The sequence below is a fragment of the Terrapene carolina genome, unplaced genomic scaffold (assembly GCF_002925995.2).
Source record: "Terrapene carolina triunguis isolate 2854851 unplaced genomic scaffold, T_m_triunguis-2.0 Scaffold247, whole genome shotgun sequence".
NCBI classification, from domain to species: Eukaryota; Metazoa; Chordata; order Testudines; family Emydidae; genus Terrapene; species Terrapene triunguis.
In genome coordinates this window covers 16,329,169-16,348,731 of record NW_020664598.1, presented here as the reverse complement: position 1 = coordinate 16,348,731, position 19,563 = coordinate 16,329,169, and the positions used below count along the sequence as shown (strand labels likewise).

Here is a 19,563-nt window from a genome sequence, read left to right as displayed (position 1 = left end):
ATAGTCATATAACATGTTTGTGGCAATAGCACACTGCGTTGTTTTCTATTGAATTACAGGACAAAGAAAACAATTGAGAGAGCTCTGTGAAATTTCTGCCCCCATTAATTATTAAATTGGCCTTGCAGCTAAGAATCATTTTTACAATTAAACTTCATCCGTTTTGTGGGAGGATGGGATGGGGGAAGAGGATGTATGACGGATCAGTTTAGTAACCTTTACTATTTTAGTATTTGGGGTGGGAAGTTAAATGTTGCATTCTTAGGGTATGTCTACACTACGGGATTAATCCGAATTTATATAATTCGAATTTTGGAAACAGATTGTATAAAGTCGAATGTATGCGGCCACACTAAGCACATTAATTCGGCGGTGTGCGTCCATGTACCGGGGCTAGCGTCGATTTCTGGAGCGTTGCACTGTGGGTAGCTATCCCATAGCTATCCCATAGTTCCCGCAGTCTCCTCCACCCATTGGAATTCTGGGTTGAGATCCCAATGCCTGATGGGGCCAAAAACATTGTTGTGGGTGGTTCTGGGTACATCCTCCCCCCTCTCCAGGGAAGCAACGGCAGACAACCGTTTCGCGCCTTTTTGCTGGATGAACAGTGCAAACGCCATACCACGGCAAGCATGGAGCCCGCTCAGCTCAAGACAGCAGTCATGAACATTGTAAACACCTCGCGCGTTATCGTGCAGTTTATGCTGAACCAGAACCTGCAAAACCAGGCGGCGAGGAGTAGGCTACGGCAGCGCGGCGGCGAGAGTGATGAGGACATGGACATGGAATTCTATCAAACCGCGGGCCCCGGCGCTTTGGAGATCATGCTGTTAATGGGGCAGGTTATAGCCGTGGAACGCCGATTCTGGGCCCGGGAAACAAGCACAGACTGGTGGGACCGCATAGCGTTGCAGGTGTGGGACGATTCCCAGTGGCTGCGAAACTTTTGCGTGCGTAAGGGCACTTTCTTGGAACTTTGTGACTTGCTTTCCCCTGCTCTGAAGCGCCAGAATACCAAGATGAGAGCAGTCCTCACAGTTGAAAAGCAAGTGGCGATAGCCCTGTGGAAGCTTGCAACGCCAGACAGCTACCGGTCAGTCGGGAATCAATTTGGAGTGGGCAAATCTACTGTGGGGGCTGCTGTGATGCAAGTAGCCAAAGCAATCACTGAGCTGCTGCTACGAAAGGTAGTGACTCTGGGAAATGTGCAGGTCATAGTGGATGGCTTTGCTGCAATGGGATTCCCTAACTGTGGTGGGGCGATAGATGGAACCCATATCCCTATCTTGGCACCGGAGCACCAGAGTACCTAGTACATAAACCGCAAGGGGTACTTTTCAATGGTGCTGCAAGCACTTGTGGATCACAAGGGACGTTTCACCAACATCAACGTGGGCTGGCCAGGAAGGGTTCATGACGCTCGTGTCTTCAGGAACACTAATCTGTTTTAAATGGCTGCAGCAAGGGACTTACTTCCCGGACCAGAAAATAACTGTTGGGGATGTTGAAATGCCTATCGTTATCCTTGGGGACCCAGCCTACCCCTTAATGCCATGGCTCATGAAGCCAAACACAGGCAGCCTGGACAGGAGTCAGGAGCTGTTCAACTACAGGCTAAGCAAGTGCAGAATGGTGGTAGAATGTGCATTTGGCCATTTAAAAGGTCGCTGGCGCTCGTTACTGACTCGGTCAGACCTCAGCCAAACCAATATCCCCATTGTTATTGCTGCTTGCTGTGTGCTCCACAATCTCTGTGAGAGTAAGGGGGAGACCTTTATGGCGGGGTGGGAGGCTGAGGCAAATCGCCTGGCTGCTGATTATGCGCAGCCAGACAGCAGGGCGATTAGAAGATCACACCAGGAAGCGCTGCGCATCAGAGAAGCTTTGAAAACCAGTTTCATGACTGGCCAGGCTACGGTGTTAAAGTTCTGTTTGTTGAAAACCCGCCCCCTTGATTGACTCATTCCCTGTAAGCAAACCACCCTCCCCCCTTAAATCACAGCTTGCTTTTAAAGGAAATAAAGTCACTATCATTTAAAAATCATGTATTCTTTATTAATTGATTATAAACATAGGGAGAGAACCGACAAGGTAACCTGGGTGAGGTTTGGGAGGAGGATAGGAGGGAAATAAAAGGCCACTGAAAAAATTCAATATAATGACAGCCTTTTGGTTGGGCTGTCCACTGGGGTGGAGTGGGAGGGTGCACTGAGCCTCCCCCCCCCGCGTTCTTACACATCTGGTGAGGAGGATATGGAACATGGTGAGGGGGGAGGGAGGTTATACAGCGGTTGCAGCGGCAGTCTGTTATCCTGCTGCCGTTCCTGAAGCTCCTCCAGACGCCGGAGCATGTCCGTTTGATCACGCAGCAGCCCCAGCGTTGCAGCCTGCCACCTCTCATCTCGAGCGTCCCTCACGACCTCACGTTCACTGTTATCTTTCCTGTATTTAGGTACCGTGTCCTTCCACTCATTCAAATGAACTCTTTCATTGCGGGTGCATTCCATTATTTCTGAGAACATCTCGTCTCGCTTCCTCTTTCTCCGCCGCCTTATCTGAGATAGCCTTCGGGACGGAGGAGGGAGGCTAGAAAAATTTGCAGCTGCTGGAGGGAGGGATGAAAAAAAGGAGAGAAGTTTTTAAAATGATACATTTTACAGAACAATGCTTATACTCTTTCATGGTGAACAACACTGTTCACATTACATAGCACATGTGATTTCAGTACAAGGTCGCATTTTCCATCTTAATATTGAGTGCCTGTGGCTTTGGTGTTAGAGATCACAGACGCAGGTCCGGGCAACAGAATTCAGCTTGCATGCGGCCATGGTAAGCCATTGTCTTTCGGCTTCTGCGCCCTCCTTTCCCACATACCAAGCAAAGCCCGTTGACTGCTGCGGTTTTCCTGTTAACCTTCAGCAGCAGAAAACAAACTAACCCCCCCCCCCCCTCCAATCCTCTGGGATGTTCCCTTTATCCCTCCCCCCACCGCGTGGCTGGTATCAGGGAGGATCCCTGCAGAAACCAAACTAACCCCCCGCTCCCCCTCTCCCGCCATGAATTATCTGGGATGATCACTGTACCCCTCCCCCCACCGCGTGGCTGGTATCAGGGAAGATCCCTGCTAGCCAAACGCGAAAAGCTCAGGGCCAGTTACCCCTGCGCTTGGCTAACTGCAGGGAAGGATTTCTTTTCAGCCACAGGCAAACAGCCCAGTAGGAACGGCCACCTCTGTCCCCTTAATTAAAGTCCCGTATTTCAACCAGGTTACCATGAGCGATATCACTCTCCTGAGGATTACACAGCGAGATAAAGAATGGATGTTGCTTGAATACCAGCAAACACCGGGACCATACGCTGCCAGGCTTTGTCATGCAATGATACCAGATTACTTGCTACTAGCATGGCGTGGTCAAGTGTTCTACCATGGAGGACGGAATAAGGCTGCACTGCCCAGAAACCTTGTGGCAAGGCTTTTGGAGTACCTCCAGGAGAGCTTCATGGAGATGTCCCTGGAGGATTTCCGCTCCATCCCCAGACACGTTAACAGACTTTTCCAGTAGCTGTACTGGCCGCGAATGCATCCCAAGTCCTCAGGGCAAAGTAATCATTAAAAAATGCTTGCTTTTAAAACAAGTTTTATATTTTAAAAGGTAAACTCACCTGAGGTCCCTTCCATTGGGTCATGGTCTTGGATACTGGCTTGGGAGGGTACTTCAGTCAGGCTGAGAAAAAGATCCTGGCTGTTGGGGAGAACGGAGTGCTGTGTGCTCTCCGCAAGCTCGTCGTCCTCCTCCTCCTCCTCTTCCCCGTCCGCAGAATCCTCAGGTGTAGCTGATGAGATTACCCCCGCCTCGGAATCCATGGTCAGGGGTGGGGTAGTGGTGGCGGCCCTCCCAGAACTGCATGTAGCTCGGCGTAGAAGCGGCATGTCCGCGGCTCTGACCCGGAGCGACCGTTTGCCTCCTTTGTTTTTTGATAGGCTTGTCTGAGCTCCTTGACTTTCACGCGGCACTGATCTGAGTCCCTATTGTGGCCTCTCTCCATCATGCCCTTGGAGATTTTTTCAAAAGTTTTGGCATTTCGTCTTTTCGAACGAAGTTCTGCTAGCACTGAATCCTCTCCCCATATAGCGATCAGATCCAGTACCTCCCGTATGGTCCATGCTGGTGCTCTTTTTCGATTATCGGCCTGCATGGTTACCTGTGCTGATGAGCTCTCTGTGGTCACCTGTGTTCTCCACGCTGGGCAAACAGGAAATAAAATTCAAATGTTCGCGGGGCTTTTCCTGTCTACCTGGCCAGTGCATCCGAGTTCAGATTGCTGTCCAGAGCGGTCACACTGGTACACTGTGGGATAGCTCCCGGAGGCCAATACCATCGAATTGCGGCCACACTAACCCTAATTCGAAATGACAATATCGATTTTGGCGCTACTCCGCTCATCGGGGTGGAGTACAGAAATCGACTTTAAGAGCCCTTTATTTCGAAATAAATGGCTTCGTTGTGTGGACGGGTGCAGGGTTAATTCGATTTAACGCTGCTAAATCCGAATTAAAGTCATAGTGTAGACCAGGCCTTACTGGACTGTTAATATGGAGCCAGAAGATAAGAGCCAGAGTCTGAATCTAGAATCTGAAGTTTACTAAAGCAACATTATTTTATCAGCTTTTCACATCAGTACCTCCAAACATAGGACCTTGTGATATCTGAAGCAAGTGCTGTTTATATCTCAGTAGCAGGCAGAAGCCCCAGTCAGGTTTTGGGGCCCCTTGTTGTAATTGGTACAAGCACAAAGGAAGGCAGTTCCTGCTGCAAAGAACTTACCATCTAAAAAGACAAAGGGTGGAGTAACTGGTACAGCATCATCAGAGTGTGGCTGGGCCGGTCTCTCTTCTGTTCCATTTCTTTATTTTTGTTTGTTATAGGGTGAAATGAAGGGATGAGTAAACAGGAACAATAAAGTCTAGATTTCAGATAATAAGAAGTGGTCTACTGGTGTTTAGGGACTGTAAAGTATTGGAGAGGGAGAACTGGGAGACCAGCTGGGTCTCTTCATGCACCAGTGGTGCTGCTCCTGACTGTTCTGGGAAGTCCTTGCTGTCCCCATCTCAACCTAGAAGATCTTGGGGTTCTGATGGCAGCCTTTTATGACCCTAGTGGGCTTCCTTCGCTCCCAGTAGAGGATGGTGTGAGGAAATAGCCTTCTTAGTGTAAAGGGAGATACAGGATGTGGATAAACTTTGTTTTTGAAACCTACATTTTTAAAGTCTAAATTACTTGGCACTGTCTCTTCTTAAATAATCTCAGATTTCTGGCCATTGTATCCTGCTTATTTTAATTTTCATGAGTTTCTCATTGATGTGCAGGAAGTTGTCATGCATAACTATGATTTATGCAGCAAAAAGTTAATGATCTCTCTACAGCACATTAGCCACCTCCAGCAATATGTAAAAAAAATGCACTTATATTAAATCCTTGTTTTCAAATAGGTTTTATAGCTTATCCAGGGTGAGAAATGACCCTCATCAAGGAACGTTCTAGATTGCTCTATTGAAAAGGGCACTGTTTTGTGTGTTTGAAATCAAAGTACTTCAAAACAGTAATTCTGAGATGAACAGCAATAATAAAGGCATCAAATAAATGACATGACAATATATTTGATTAATGTGTATCATTTAGTGATGAGTGTTCAAGATTTGTTTACAGTGTATTGTGATAATGCATTATGCATTTTCATTAATAATTGAATAGCATGCATGTCTGTCTGCATGCTTTTATAATCCCTCTAAGTCTGGTACAGAAAGGTAAAGAGAATGCTATGTAAAACTTAATGGCAAATACTAAACTTTATTCAATGCTGTTTCTGTTTACTGCAGACCCTGCTACATGGAAAAATCCAAGACACCTTACTAAAGGTTTCTTTTAGCCACTTGCTTGTTGTCCCTACACATTATCTGCATGTTTATGTATTTTAACTACCTGCATTTCATGCCACTTTATTGCTGACTGCACTTTTACTTTAACACACTGGCTACTGTGTTGACTGATGGTTATTTTGGTCGGTCTTGTGGCTTTTTTTTTTCTTCAATTTCAGTAATTTCTGTCTTTGCTCTGCATTAGCAAGGGATGAATGTAACTTTTCTTTTGCAATGTGTTGCTTTATCATATAACTTTCATAACATTTTAGTTACGTAATGTGTTTTTAATATGTATTGGTGAGTGTCTTTTGGGACTCCTACCAGAATGAGACAGTTTGAATGGTACTTACTTTTAGATAAGCAGTATTTGGATGAGCAAATAGTAAGCAGAGTTCTTGTTGGTTCCTTTCTAGAACTGATTTCTGTATAGAGAAACTGGGAATTTGAAATGCAACATCACTTAAAAAAATGGAGATCTAGTTGAGGGAATACAAATGTCTCCACATATGACTAAAACTTACTTTTTTTAGTAGGCGCTTGTGCTTAAGTACACTCAATAACAGAAGTCGCCACTTCTATATCTCTTTTGCTGGTTTTGGGCCTGATCCTAAGAAGCACAGAGTATTGTCAGCCATCGTTGAAGTCTGTATGGCTAAGGATGCTTGGCCTCTGGCAGAATTGGGCTTTATAAGACTTATGCCCCAAGGTTTCATTGTTAAACAATACATAAGTGTTCTACTTGTTTTTTTTCTGCTTGAGCAGATTTTTCTAACTATTTCTTTCAGCTGTAATCTGACCTCTGTACAGTGCACTGTATGTATGCTTACTTCTATGCAAAAAAGGATGTTGCAAAAAGTTATTTTTTCACGCAGAAACTGATCTTTAAATAGGCAGGGCATTTCTGGGGACTGCTAGGATAGGAAAATGAGTCATTCTTTTAATCAAATCCATTATTCAGAGAGTGGAAATTAGGCAACGGATCTACAAATTAAAATTTGGAATGAGATGCAGAATGTTAAATATATGTATTTAAAGCCATTTAATTTCTTACTGTAGGAAGTAGATTAACTTTTGCATTTCTGCTGCTACTTTAAAAGAAAATGTATCTTGGTTTTCAACAAACTGTTCAAGTGAAAAGGACACCAGGATCATAGAACATCAGGGTTGGAAGGGACCTCAGGAGGTCATCTAGTCCAACCCCCTGCTCAAAGCAGGACCAATCCCCAGACAGATTTTTACCCCAGTTCCCTAAATGGCCCCCTCAAGGATTGAACTCACAACCTTGGGTTTAGCAGGCCAATGCTCAAACCACTGAGCTATCCCCTCCTCCCTAAATAAATGGAGATATACCTATCTCATAGAACTAGAAGGGACCTTGAAGGTCATTGAGTCCAGCCCCCTGCCTTCACTAACAGGACCAAGTACCAATTTTGCCCCAGATCCCTAAATGGCCCCCTCAAGGATTGAACTCACAACCCTGGATTTAGCAGGCCAATGCTTAAACCACTGAGCTATCCCTCCTTAGGCTCTTAGTAGGGTGTCCTTGAAAATGAAACTGTTTTCCTCTCTAACTCATGTAATGGCTTTGTTTTCAGGGATTGATGCTGAAGAATGGGGTAAATTCCTTCACACCAAAAATAAGGTATGTTTATTATGGAGTGATAGTAACTAGCTTTCCATTATAAGCCTGAAGTTCAATCCCAACCCTTTCTCCTCCATCAACTTCCCCTAAAAGGGATGAACTCCACATGCTACATTTTATGCCAAGGTAGAACTTTGTTCTTGAGAAGTTTGTGGGGTTTTTAAGTTCAGGAAAGGAAGTTTAAAGTTATGGTGTCTCTGGGTTGTTTCTCTTCTATAGTGCTTGTCCTCATTATATTGGCTTGTATCACCTGAATGGCTAGGCTTTAAAAATTCCAAATTTGTATGTATTGTTGGCTTTGCTTTTAGTGTTTGTTGGTGAAGCATTGAGTGGAAATTACAAAGATAAGTACATATACCATCACAAATTGTTTTTATTACTCCACATTAAGATAGTCAGGGAAGGAGTTAACTAGAGACTTACTTGAGCAGAGATATAAGAGGAAAGTAGTAGAAGACTGTAGGAGGGGGATTGAAAGGACTAGAAAGAGCTTCCCCAGCCATGTGGTGAAGACTGAAGGACTGTAATGCTTAAGAGTCTTTCTATGTTAAGGACAGTTTGTCTCCCTTGGTTGAAGCAAGCCATCCTTGATTTGATGACTTGCTTGTTGATTTTGATTTGCATCTTTTTGGAGTGGGTTGAAGAGGGCCCCAGTTCTGACTCCCTGTACTTTGGGTCAGGGAGTAGAAATTTGCTGTGAAGAGGTGTGGCAGAATGCAGTATTTTATGTCGTGTTTTTCCCCCTCTTTGTGTGTTGCTTGAAGCTATGGCTTAGGTCACTCATGTAGAGGTATTTTTTCACATGTTTATAGAACACTGTTATGAAATTTTCTAACTATTAGTTGATTTGCTGATGATGCCAAACTGTTTCTACAACTTCTGGCAAAGCCAGAGATGGAGAAAGATGTAGAATGATGGGGGATACATAAAGAGATGGGGAGCCAGGAAGGACGGAAGACTGGATGACACAGCTCTGTGCTGCCTAATTTTGGACTGGGGGTGTTTTGTTTAAGGAAGGAAGAGTGGTTGCAGAGTGTGGAGGCAGACCAGAGAAGATTGGCAGGGCATGTTGAAGAGGACTGGAGAGGGGGAGGAACAGGGTACCTGGGAGATACAGAGGGCAACATGATGTTAGTGTATCCTACTCACGTTCAAACTTCAAAGACAAAATTTTATTAGATATAAAACTAATATAGTTTAAACACTTTATTGTGGATAAATCTTTCCCCTTGATGAGATCTTGGTAGCGAGTAATAACTCCTGCTGCTCATTGCAGCAAAAGGCGAATGTTATTACTCAATAATCAGTTTCCAGCTATTAATGTTCACTTTGATAGCATTGTAAAATAGTGCTGAAGATGATTCTTGCTTTTTATGTGCATACTTACAGTATTTATCACTTTATGTTGACAAGAAGAACATTTTGGTGATATATAGATCTCTCTCTCTCTCTCTCTCTCTCTCTCATAGATAGATGTATGCAGTAAGTACATTGCTGTCTGACTTTGTTACTTTTGCTTCTGTATTTTAGCTCTATACAGACTTTGATGAAATTCGACAAGAAATAGAAAATGAAACAGAGAGGATTTCAGGAAATAATAAGGTTGGTACAAGATGAACTCCACTCTAGTTCACAGAATATCATAGTTTCTAAAATTCCTTACTGTCATGGGGCACTCGATGCTGGCACCTCTTCCTGGCTCTTCTGGGGATTAGCTCTCTTCCAGGTCTGACACCTCTCTTTGCAGGGTCTCAGCCCATTGTCTTCTCTCTCGCTCTACAGCCCCTCCCTCACTCCAGGAACTGCAGCTTCCTCTTTGTGACTCAGCCCTCCTGCCAGGTCACTATGTTGTTTCCCCTTCTGGGGTATAGAGTCACAGTGGACCTGCTGTCCAGGCAATGCCACTCCATCAGTGCCTAGTAGGGGAACCCAGGCCCTCTCACAACTTTGGGTTCCAGCCCAGGGACTCTACAACATGCAGCCAAGGTCTGCTCAGTCCCTTCTCTCCCTGGACTGCTTCCTACTCATCTCTAGCAGGCTTTCTTCTCTTCCTATCTCTCTGCTAGGTACACCCTTCTCTCAGGGCCAGGACCACAGGATCCTACTCTTTCCTTAGGTTCCCTTCTTTCCTCTCTAAAGCACAGAGGGTCGCTGCAGCCATTTTCTGCTCAGCTGAATGCCGTCTTCCAATCAGGGATTGCTTTGGCAGCCTAAACCTCTCATGTGTGGCCACTAATTGGCCCTTTCTCAGCTTCCTTGGCCCTTTTGGGGCTGATGTGGGGACAAACACCCCATCCCACTTGCAGAAAATCTGGTGGTTAAACATTGAGAAAGGCTCATACAACTCCAGTGTACAGTAAATAACATAGTGGATCCACTAGCACATGTAGTTCACATAGGTCTGAGGTGACACCAGCACTGCTATGAAATTATTATGTTGGCAGAATTCTGGGTATCAGACTTCACTTCAAAACTTGTTTATGTAGTAGTGCCACAAGGGGAAGTAGCCTCCACCTCCCTAGATCGAACCCATATGGTGTTGATATAAACAGCTTTGTGTGTATGTATGACACTTTGTTTAGCTTGTAAAATCAGCAGCCATGTTTATGTGCATATGTGCCGTTGCTGAAATTTGTTTTATCCATCAAGTAGGAGAAGGCAGGATTGCACACACACAGAAATTGGTTGATAAACTGATGATTTTATTTCTGGACAAATTCTTGTGTAGAGGTCTCTGGTGCAGGAGTTTAATTTTAGTAAAGAATTGGCTTTCTGAGTGGTATGTCTAGGTAAACAAATCCTCTAACTCTAAGTCTTGGTGATTTTAATGTATTTCTAGGGGATCAGTCCTGAACCTATTCACCTTAAAATTTTTTCACCGAATGTTGTCAATCTGACTCTTGTGGATTTGCCAGGAATGACAAAGGTAAGAGACTGAATTTTACCTTTTGATTTGCTGCAGGTAGATTATTTTTGAGGGGGGCAAAATGACCTCTGTTTTGACCATTTTGTACCATTTGATAAATCATCTAAGATTCCCTTTAAAAACAGAAAATGTTATTGTTCATCAAGTTGACCAGCAATTCTGTATGGTTTTGAAATTAAGTGTCCCCATCTTGTGATTAGAATTTGGATCTTTGGTAGTGCTGTACACTGAGGAGAAAGGGTTTTCTTATAAAGGTTATGTCTACACTGCAGAAAACAAACCACAGCAGCGAGTCTCAGAGCCTGGGTCTGCATACTTGAGCTTGCACTACGGCTCTAAAGATAACCATGTAAACATTCTGCTTGGGCTGGAGATTGGGCTCTAAAGACTGGAGAGGGAGTTGGGCTTTAGAGGTCGAGCCAAAATGTCTACATGCTATTTTTATCACTACAGTACAAGCTCCGTGAGCCCATGTGTGCAGATCTGGGCTCAGACTTGCTGCTGTGGGATTTTTTTTTTTCTTTTGCAGAGTAGATGTACACTAAGAGGCTTGGAAATGTTGTGGAGGTAGCATGCTTGGCTAATAGGAGAGGTAGCACTTTAGTGTCAGCAGTAACACCTGTAGTTAATTAGGTAAGTATTGACCAGAATAAAAATGACACCTCCCCCTCTTACAGAAGTGGCAATGCTTGAAGAATTGTGTAAAGCAAGGAAACAATGGAGGAAAACCCTCTGAGCTCTGAAGGACACACAGGGTGCCCTGAAGGGGAGGAAGTATTCAGGTCCCATATGAAAGTTTTTTATTGAACCGTAACTTTTTCTACAGGAAGTGGGCTTTTTTCTGGGTCCCCAATGGCAGTTAAGTGCGTAACTTCCCTAGACTTGCAGTGCAAGTTAGGGGCAGAACTGCCATTTGTTCCTTTGAAAATCTCCTCAAAATTAACATAGTAAGTTGGAGTATTTGGTTTGGTTCTCATTGTGCACTGTTTTCATGTTTTTGTACTGTTCTTATAGTATCTTCATTAGCCTGGTTTCAAACTTGATTTCTAGTCCAGAGAAATTTGGTTTTATATTGTTGTGTTTTTTAATAGAGATTTGGATTTGCATGATTCACTCCCCCCTTTAGTTCTATATTGTTTGTTTCCCTTTAGGTACCTGTGGGTGATCAGCCTAAGGACATTGAACTTCAAATCAGAGAACTAATCCTTCGATTCATTAGTAACCCAAATTCAATTATTCTGGCAGTCACAGCTGCCAACACAGACATGGCTACATCAGAGGCACTTAAAATTGCACGGGAGGTAGATCCAGATGGTAAGCAGCAAGACATACTGGAGCCTGCATTTTAGTATTTCTCTTAAAATGGATTTTCCTAGGATTTTCCTACCATTTTCTCCAAATTAAAGTTTTGGAGAAAATGGTATTTGTTTTTCATACTAGTGGATTTTCTTAGGAAACAGTTGTTGTATTTTAACAAATAACATTTTCCAATTGTAGCTTGTTCGATTCGGAAGCTGTTAATAATGCTGAGATGAATTAGTATCTAATTAAGGGCCTGCTGGCTCACAGGCAAGGCCAGTCCAGATCCTGTTACTCTTCTAATATGGTCATGTAATCCACTGCTGTTTACAAAGCAATATAATTGCATTGAAGAAGGCTGCTTTCATGAGAGTTGTTATTGAGTATGGCCTGCTCAGGTGATTACAATTTTGGAGGAATAAAATGTGTGTCTTGTAGCAGGGAAAATGAATACTTCTACAGTTAGTAATTGGCTGTTGCATATGGTTCTGTTCTAGTCTCAAAAGGGAGAAAATATATTTGGTAGCATTTGGTGTTCAGATATTGCCCACTTCAGTGCCCTGTATTTGTCTGGCAAGTCTGCTGATTTGAACTTCTTCTGAGCAGTGGATATATACTAATTTTATGTTTATGTAGCGACTGATCCAAATGAGTCCTAAAGCACTCTACACACTTGCTGACTGTATGTATGTGAGAATCACTTTCCCAACCGCTGAAATAGCTAAAAGTATTTTATTTATTTGAACCTAGAGAAGAAATATGTAGAGACAGTGAATGTAGTTACTCAAGTTAAAATTATCCGAAGACACTGGGATTTAACACCCTGTCATGCAGTTGCCTGACCTGTTGGTGCACCACCCTGCCTTGGTTTCCCCTCTTCTTCGGGTCCCAACTCAGAGTTGAAGTTCAAAACAAAATTCTTCTCCCTTCCCTGTTCTGGGGTTTCATTTATTATTAAACAAAATATATTCAATGCTTCACCCTTCTAATGTGGCTTCCCAAGTACTTTTCCCCTTGGTGCATGGGATATTTTTTCCCTTTCCATTGTGTCAGGCATAGGAACGTAGTCTCTGCTTGGGTCTCTTCAGACAAAGCCCCTCAAGGTGTGTCTACACTGATTAAAAACACCCATCTGGCCCATGGCAGCTGACTTGAGTTCGTGGGGTTTGGGCTAAAGGGCTGCTTAATTGAGGTGTAGACATTTGCTCTCTAGGACCCTGCGAGTTAGGAGGGTCCCAGGGCTCATGCTGCAGCCCAAGCCTGAACTTCTACACCGTGGTTAAACAGCCCCTTAGCCTTAGCCCTGCGAGCTGAGTCAGCTGACATGGGCCAGATGCAAATGTCTAACTGCAGTGTAGACGTACCCTCAGGGGCTCCATCCCAGGTCCCACCTTCTTAACCCCTTTGGAGAACCTCCTAGGCCTTTCCTCAAACCAGGGCTGTCTGACGGGGCAACAGATCCTGCTTTTTATTTATTGCCTTGTTCATATGATCAAGCATATAACCCTAGGACTACTTTCCATAATTCCCAGCCTTAAAGGTTTGAGGCCTGTAACAGGTGTGCTGGTCTGCAGCTATTATTATACGTCCTTATTCTTGCAAAAAGTTCTATACGATTTTTTTAATGCCTACCAGTGGTCAGGACCTCTGATCTGCATCCATTTGAAAGATGGCTCTTACAATAACAGCTCAGTGACAGCTAACGCAGGGCTGAGATGCTGATTCAGTATAGATTTGGGGACAGTACTGAATACTGAATTATCTCTTCCTGCAGCACCTGGTTTGTCTGCAGTAGCCTCCTATCCCAATACTTACCCAGTCAAACTCTGCTTAGTTTACCAGGTTTCAGAGTAACAGCCGTGTTAGTCTGTATCCGCAAAAAGAACAGGAGTACTTGTGGCACCTTAGAGACTAACAAATTTATTTAAGATGTTAAGGCTCCAAGATAGCCTAAGTTTTATTTGTTTCTAAAGCATTTCATGGAGTAAGCAAATCCAGTATACCTACACAGGTTTCTTTCCACATTTGGGTCTAGAGATGTTCGTATCTAAGTATAAAGTTCTTATTTTCCTTGAGAAACATCTGATCATATGCTTTAGAAACTGGTTAAATCTGTTTCATTGTGTACAGAATAAAATTAATAGTTTTTTTTCTAGCCATTCATATAGTGGTAGTATTGTAAGTGTAGCCCTTGTACAACTGCAAACAAGTCAGGGTATAGCTATAGGTATATACCAGGGCTCTCTTCTTTCAGCTCACACTTAAAACCTATAAGCTTGTGAGCCTAGTACTTCCTGTTATCTCTCACTCTAACCCCATCTCAGCTGACACAGTGCTCCTGTCACTGATGTCAATTATCTGAATTTCCAGCCAACGCAGCAGTCAAACCTTCTTTTCTATGCAGGTTACTGGAGCTCTGTAGAGCCTAGAATCTTGCTCATCATAGTTCTAGTCATCTTGTTCTGACCATTGCATTCAACTAAGGACCTTCTTGTATACTTTAAGGCAGGGATGGGCAAACTTTTTGGCCCAAGGGCCACATCTGGGTATGGAAATTGTATGGTGAGCCAGGAATGCTCACGAAATTGGGTGTTGGAGTGTGTGAGGGCTCTGGGGTGGGGCTGGGATGAGGGGTTGGAGGTGCAGGAGGGTGCTCCGGGCTGGGACTGAGGAGTTCAGAGGGCAGGAGGGGGATCAGGGCTGGGGCAGGTGGTTGGGGCGCAGAAGGGAGTCAGAGGTGCAGGCTCCAAGCGGCGCTTACCTCAAGGAGTTCCCAGAAACAGCGGCATGTCCCCCCCTCCGGTTCCTACGCGGAGGCACGGCAAGCCGGCTCTGCGCCCTGCCTCAGCCGCAGGCGCTGCCCCTGCAGCTCCCACTGGCTGTGGTTCCCAGCCAATAGGAGCTGCGGGGGTGGCACTTGGGGCGGGAGAAGCGTGCGGAGCCCCTTGGCTGCCTCTGCGCATAGGAGCCAGAGGTGGGGACATGCCGCTGCTTCTGGGAGCCATGCAGAGCCATGGCACATGCGGAGTGGTGCAAGATCCAGACCCCACATCCTGGCAGGAGCTCAAGGGCCGGATTAAAACATCTGAAGAGCCAGATGTGGCCCCTGGGCCGTAGTTTGCCCACCCCTGCTCTACGGCCGTACTAAACTGCTTAAGGCTGACAGACTTCTTGTAAATGACAATTTTCCTGCTGTTTTGATAGGTCGAAGAACACTTGCTGTTATCACAAAGCTGGATCTCATGGATGCTGGCACTGATGCTATGGATGTACTTATGGGAAGAGTGATTCCAGTTAAACTTGGCATAATTGGGATAGTGAACAGGTGAGTGTAGGGCAGTAGTCTCCAACCTTTTTAAGTACAAGATCACTTTTTGAATTTAAGTGAAACCCAGGATCTACCTCAAAGAAACTGTAGAAATAATAGTAATCACACAAACCCAAACACCCTTGCCCTGTTCCCTGCCCCACCACTTCCCCAACGCCCTGCCCCGCCCCTTCTCAGAGGCCCCGTCTTGCTCACTGAAGGGTTGGGAGTGTGGGAGGGGCTCCGGGCTGAGCCTGAGGCAGGGGGTTGGGGTGGAGGAGAGGGTGCGGGAAGGTGGTTCAGGTTGGGGTGCGGGAGGGTTACGTGGTGGGGCTCCAGCCGGGCACCGCTTACCTTAGGCGGCTCCCAGGCGGTGGTGCAGCGGGACTAAGGCAGGCTCCCTGCCTGCTCTGGCCCTGCGCTGCTCCCGGAAGTGGCCGGTTCCCCACCATTTCCCATTTCTGGTCAATGGGAGCTGCAGGGATAGTGCCTGCAGGTGAGGGCAGCACGTGAAGACCCTCTACCCCCTACCCTCCCAGGAGCCGCTGCCGGACATGCCGGCCACTTCCAGAAGCGGCGTGGGGCCAGGGCAGGCAGGGAGCCTGCTTTAGCTCTGCTGTGCCGCGGGACTGTTAGCAGCCGATCTCCTGGTTTGGCTGCAGGAGGGTTGGCAACCCTATCGTGATTGGCTGAGTGACTGAGACTGAGATCCACTGTCAGAGGCTCTGCGATCTACCAGTTGGTGACCACTGGTGTAGGGGATGGCAATTAATATGTTCTTTTGAAAGCTGGATCTTTCCTTAATATGAAGGAATGCTTAGGTTTCTCAAGCATATGGGTGTGGGATTTAGAATAAGGGATTTGGAGACAAAAATAGCATCTGTATTTAATTACAGAACGAAATAAGCAGTGGGTGGCCTAGTTTCAAAATGTTGGCTGCTGTGTGGGTACCTGGATTCAGGAGCTTAATCTTCTTCCCACCTGCTTTACCCCTCACATCTTCCATGTGAGAGCTGATACCACTTTGATGTAGAGGCTGCATGCTTAGTCTACTGGGGATGGCTACTGCCCATACTGATTTCCTATTTACTGTACAACACCAACGAGTCAGTCACGTTTCTAGTACCTTCAGAAGAGATGACATGTCTTCATCCCCAGTACCGAACCACCACCTTTATAGTCAGAGGAAAATGTTGACCAAACTTTGGGTAAACGTGGTTAGTGAAAGAGAGAAAATGGTTGGGGAAATGGGTTAAGAATGAAGGCAAAAATGGCAGATGTTCTGATGACTTCGGGATGGTACTGTCAAGAAAAGTGGAAGAATGAATAAAATAATTGCACCTTACATTTATTTACAAATAGTTCTCTTTTTTACTCTAGGAGTCAATTAGATATTAACAATAAGAAGAATGTAGCTGATTCTATCCGTGATGAATATGCTTTTCTTCAAAAGAAGTATCCATCTCTAGCCAACCGAAATGGAACCAAGTATCTCGCTAGGACACTTAACAGGTACCACAGATAAATTGTCACGCAAAATGCAAAAAACAAATAACAAATAAAAAGATTTTAAAATTAATGTTTTAAAAATTATTTTTATCTTTAGCATCCCTTAAGTACTACTGCTTTACAGTGAAACATTGGGATGTCTCCCTTTGAAATTTGAAACAAAATTTAGTATCTGCAGTTACTGTACTCTTTCTTAGCAAATGTCATAGAATATATTTGTTTGATCATAATTGTTTATATTTTAAGTTGTGCTGGAGGTAACGAAGTTTGAAGCAGATTTCTTCCCTTTTCTAACAGAAGAATTTATACTTTCTCTATTTTTAGGTTACTAATGCATCATATCAGAGATTGCTTGCCAGAACTGAAAACTAGAATAAATGTTTTAGCTGCTCAGTATCAGTCTCTGCTGAACAGCTATGGGGAACCCGTAGAGGACAAGAGTGCCACTTTATTGCAGCTGATTACCAAGTTTGCCACTGAATATTGCAACACCATTGAAGGAACAGCAAAATATATAGAAACTTCTGAGCTGTAAGTATAATTGTTTGTTTATAAAATCTAGATTGTGATAATTGGCATGAAACACTGGATCACATTACTTTAAAACTACAGTAGTAGTAGTAAAAGCAAATCATAATATATTTAAAGATTTTATACTTTGATAATGTTAACTTTAAAATATTCAATGTGTTTGGCACAGAAAAACCTTGCAGTTAATATTTTTTCCTCTTCCTCATTTGTAACCTCAATCTTAATTTTATCTTTTTTAGATGTGGTGGAGCCAGAATTTGCTACATTTTTCATGAGACATTTGGACGAACCTTAGAATCTGTTGATCCACTAGGTGGCCTTAACACTATAGATATTTTGACTGCTATTAGAAATGCTACAGTGAGTATTATCTTAGGTTTCCTAAGGTTTTTGCTTGTTGGATTTGAAATGGGATTTTACAAAATCTTGTCTTGATTCATGTCTGTTGTATTATGAAATTAAGGTTGTGCTTAAAGCAGGAATTCTTTATTGTGTGAAGAAAACAATACATCCTCCCCACATTTTCTGAGACCATACAAATTAAATTAATTTTAACTGAAATTAATTAAAACTAGGTCCTTCAAGAAATGTAAAGGTGTCAGTCTTTTCTTGGTCCCAAGTAATCTTAACAGTGGAATAACACATGCACTTCAAACTTTCCTAATAGTTACAAAAATAATCAGTCTTGTGCATAGTTTATAAAGCAAAGAAACTAGATTGGAATTAAGATAAGATTAATGATTGGATCTCATTACTATGATTATTTAGGCTACAGACAGGCTCAGGTCAACAACTCAGGCAACTCTTGAGTGGGGTCATTGTGGTATCAGAGGTAACTCAACCACTCACCACCTTTACTCTACAGCTAATTTGCATGCAGCAATTCTATGGGGAAGACTGGACAACATCTGTCAAGAGTTTTCACTGATAGAATATTTGATACAACGGACACTGGTCTTTAAAGGTTCAATGGTCACATAATAGTTTGACATCCCCAAATACTTGAAAGGCGCCCCATAGCGCTGCTGCCTCAACTCCTTTACCAGAGGAACTGAGGTATGATTGAAGGGAAAAGACCTTAAAGCACAGAGACTTGGGGTATGTCTACACTACCCGCCAAATCAGCGGGCAGCGATTGATCCAGCAGGGGTCGATTTATTGCGTCTAGTCTAGACGCGATAAATCAACCCCCGAGCGCTCTCCCGTTGACTCCTGTACTCCACCGCCGCGAGAGGTGCAGGCAGTCGACGGGGGAGCGGCAGCAGTCGACTCACTGAGAAGACACTGTGGTGAGTAGGTCTAAGTAAGTCAACTTCAGCTACATTATTCACATAGCTGAAGTTGCGTAACTTAGATCGATTTCCCCCCCCACCTCTCCCCCCAGTGTAGACCAGGCTCCCCCCCAACCCCTCCCCCCAGTGTAGACCAGGCCTTGGGGACTGGGTTCTCCCTGCTTCCCCCTTCATAGTACAATTCTCACTAATCTACCCTTCTGAACCTATAAATCAACTGCAGATTGACGGCAGATTGGGTGTTTTTTGTGCAGCATTTGTGTACTAGTGAGCTTCTCTTTTAATGTGAAAATGAGTTTATATTGCTTTGGATAATTACAACATCTTCCCTGTGCTGTTTTGGGATTATTCTGTGGTTTGGTTTTTTTTGTTTTGTTTTTTGTTTTTTAAACCCTTAGGTTACTGGTACATACTCTCAATCTTATCTTCATCTGAATATAATATTTTGATGTGGGAATAACATGATTTAATTTTGGGATTCATCATCTAATGTCCCTTTAGGGTTCATGCAGCACCTAGCACACTTTGGGTGCTATTATCATACAAAAAATATCTGCCCTTTTCTTCCCTTTTTCGACTAGGGACCCCGACCTGCCTTGTTCGTGCCTGAAGTTTCATTTGAATTGTTGGTGAAGAGGCAAATCAAACGTTTAGAGGAGCCCAGCTTGCGCTGTGTGGAGTTGGTTCATGAGGAAATGCAGAGGATTATCCAACATTGTAGCAATTACAGTACACAGGTAAAAGCAGAGGTTGACTACTAAGTTTAGAAACGTGTACAAGTATTTTTTTAGAAATATCATAAACTCTTAAGACCTGGCTTCAGTGCATTGCGACTTGTCTAACAGTATTGAGCAGCCTCTTTTATGGCAAAAATTCAGTATCCACATTATATACACAAACCAAAAAAAGTCAAAGTTAGACTCTGTCAGTGTACATAAAAATCATTCATGAACTTGTGTAAACACCCTCGTGAAAGTGCACATTTCCCACAGAATACAAAGGATCTTATTCATAAGGGCAGATGGTCATTGTTGGCGTGTGACTCTAATAAGGTAATAATGGATTTGGCCATAAGGTTCAGATGCTCTAGTTTTGATAGAAGAGATGCAGATACGGTACAATTATTGAATGCCAAAA

General features: G+C 43.9%; 1 protein-coding gene across 4 annotated transcripts in view; it reads left to right on the top strand.

Annotated features, from left to right (window-relative positions):
* Positions 1-19,563, top strand: part of DNM1L (dynamin 1 like) — a 58,374-nt gene that overhangs the window by 20,462 nt on the left and 18,349 nt on the right. For 2 of the 4 annotated variants that reach the window (XM_024195629.3, XM_024195628.3), the window contains exons 3-11: positions 7,516-7,562; positions 9,093-9,164; positions 10,402-10,488; positions 11,640-11,802; positions 14,992-15,112; positions 16,475-16,606; positions 16,928-17,134; positions 17,374-17,494; positions 19,008-19,163. In XM_024195629.3, the coding sequence (XP_024051397.1) occupies positions 7,516-7,562; positions 9,093-9,164; positions 10,402-10,488; positions 11,640-11,802; positions 14,992-15,112; positions 16,475-16,606; positions 16,928-17,134; positions 17,374-17,494; positions 19,008-19,163 (1,106 nt within the window). Of the gene's footprint in view, positions 1-5,878; positions 5,918-7,515; positions 7,563-9,092; positions 9,165-10,401; positions 10,489-10,535; positions 11,122-11,639; positions 11,803-14,991; positions 15,113-16,474; positions 16,607-16,927; positions 17,135-17,373; positions 17,495-19,007; positions 19,164-19,563 lie in introns of those variants that run through there. The other 2 variants (XM_024195631.3, XM_024195630.2) reach the window with 2 other exon arrangements.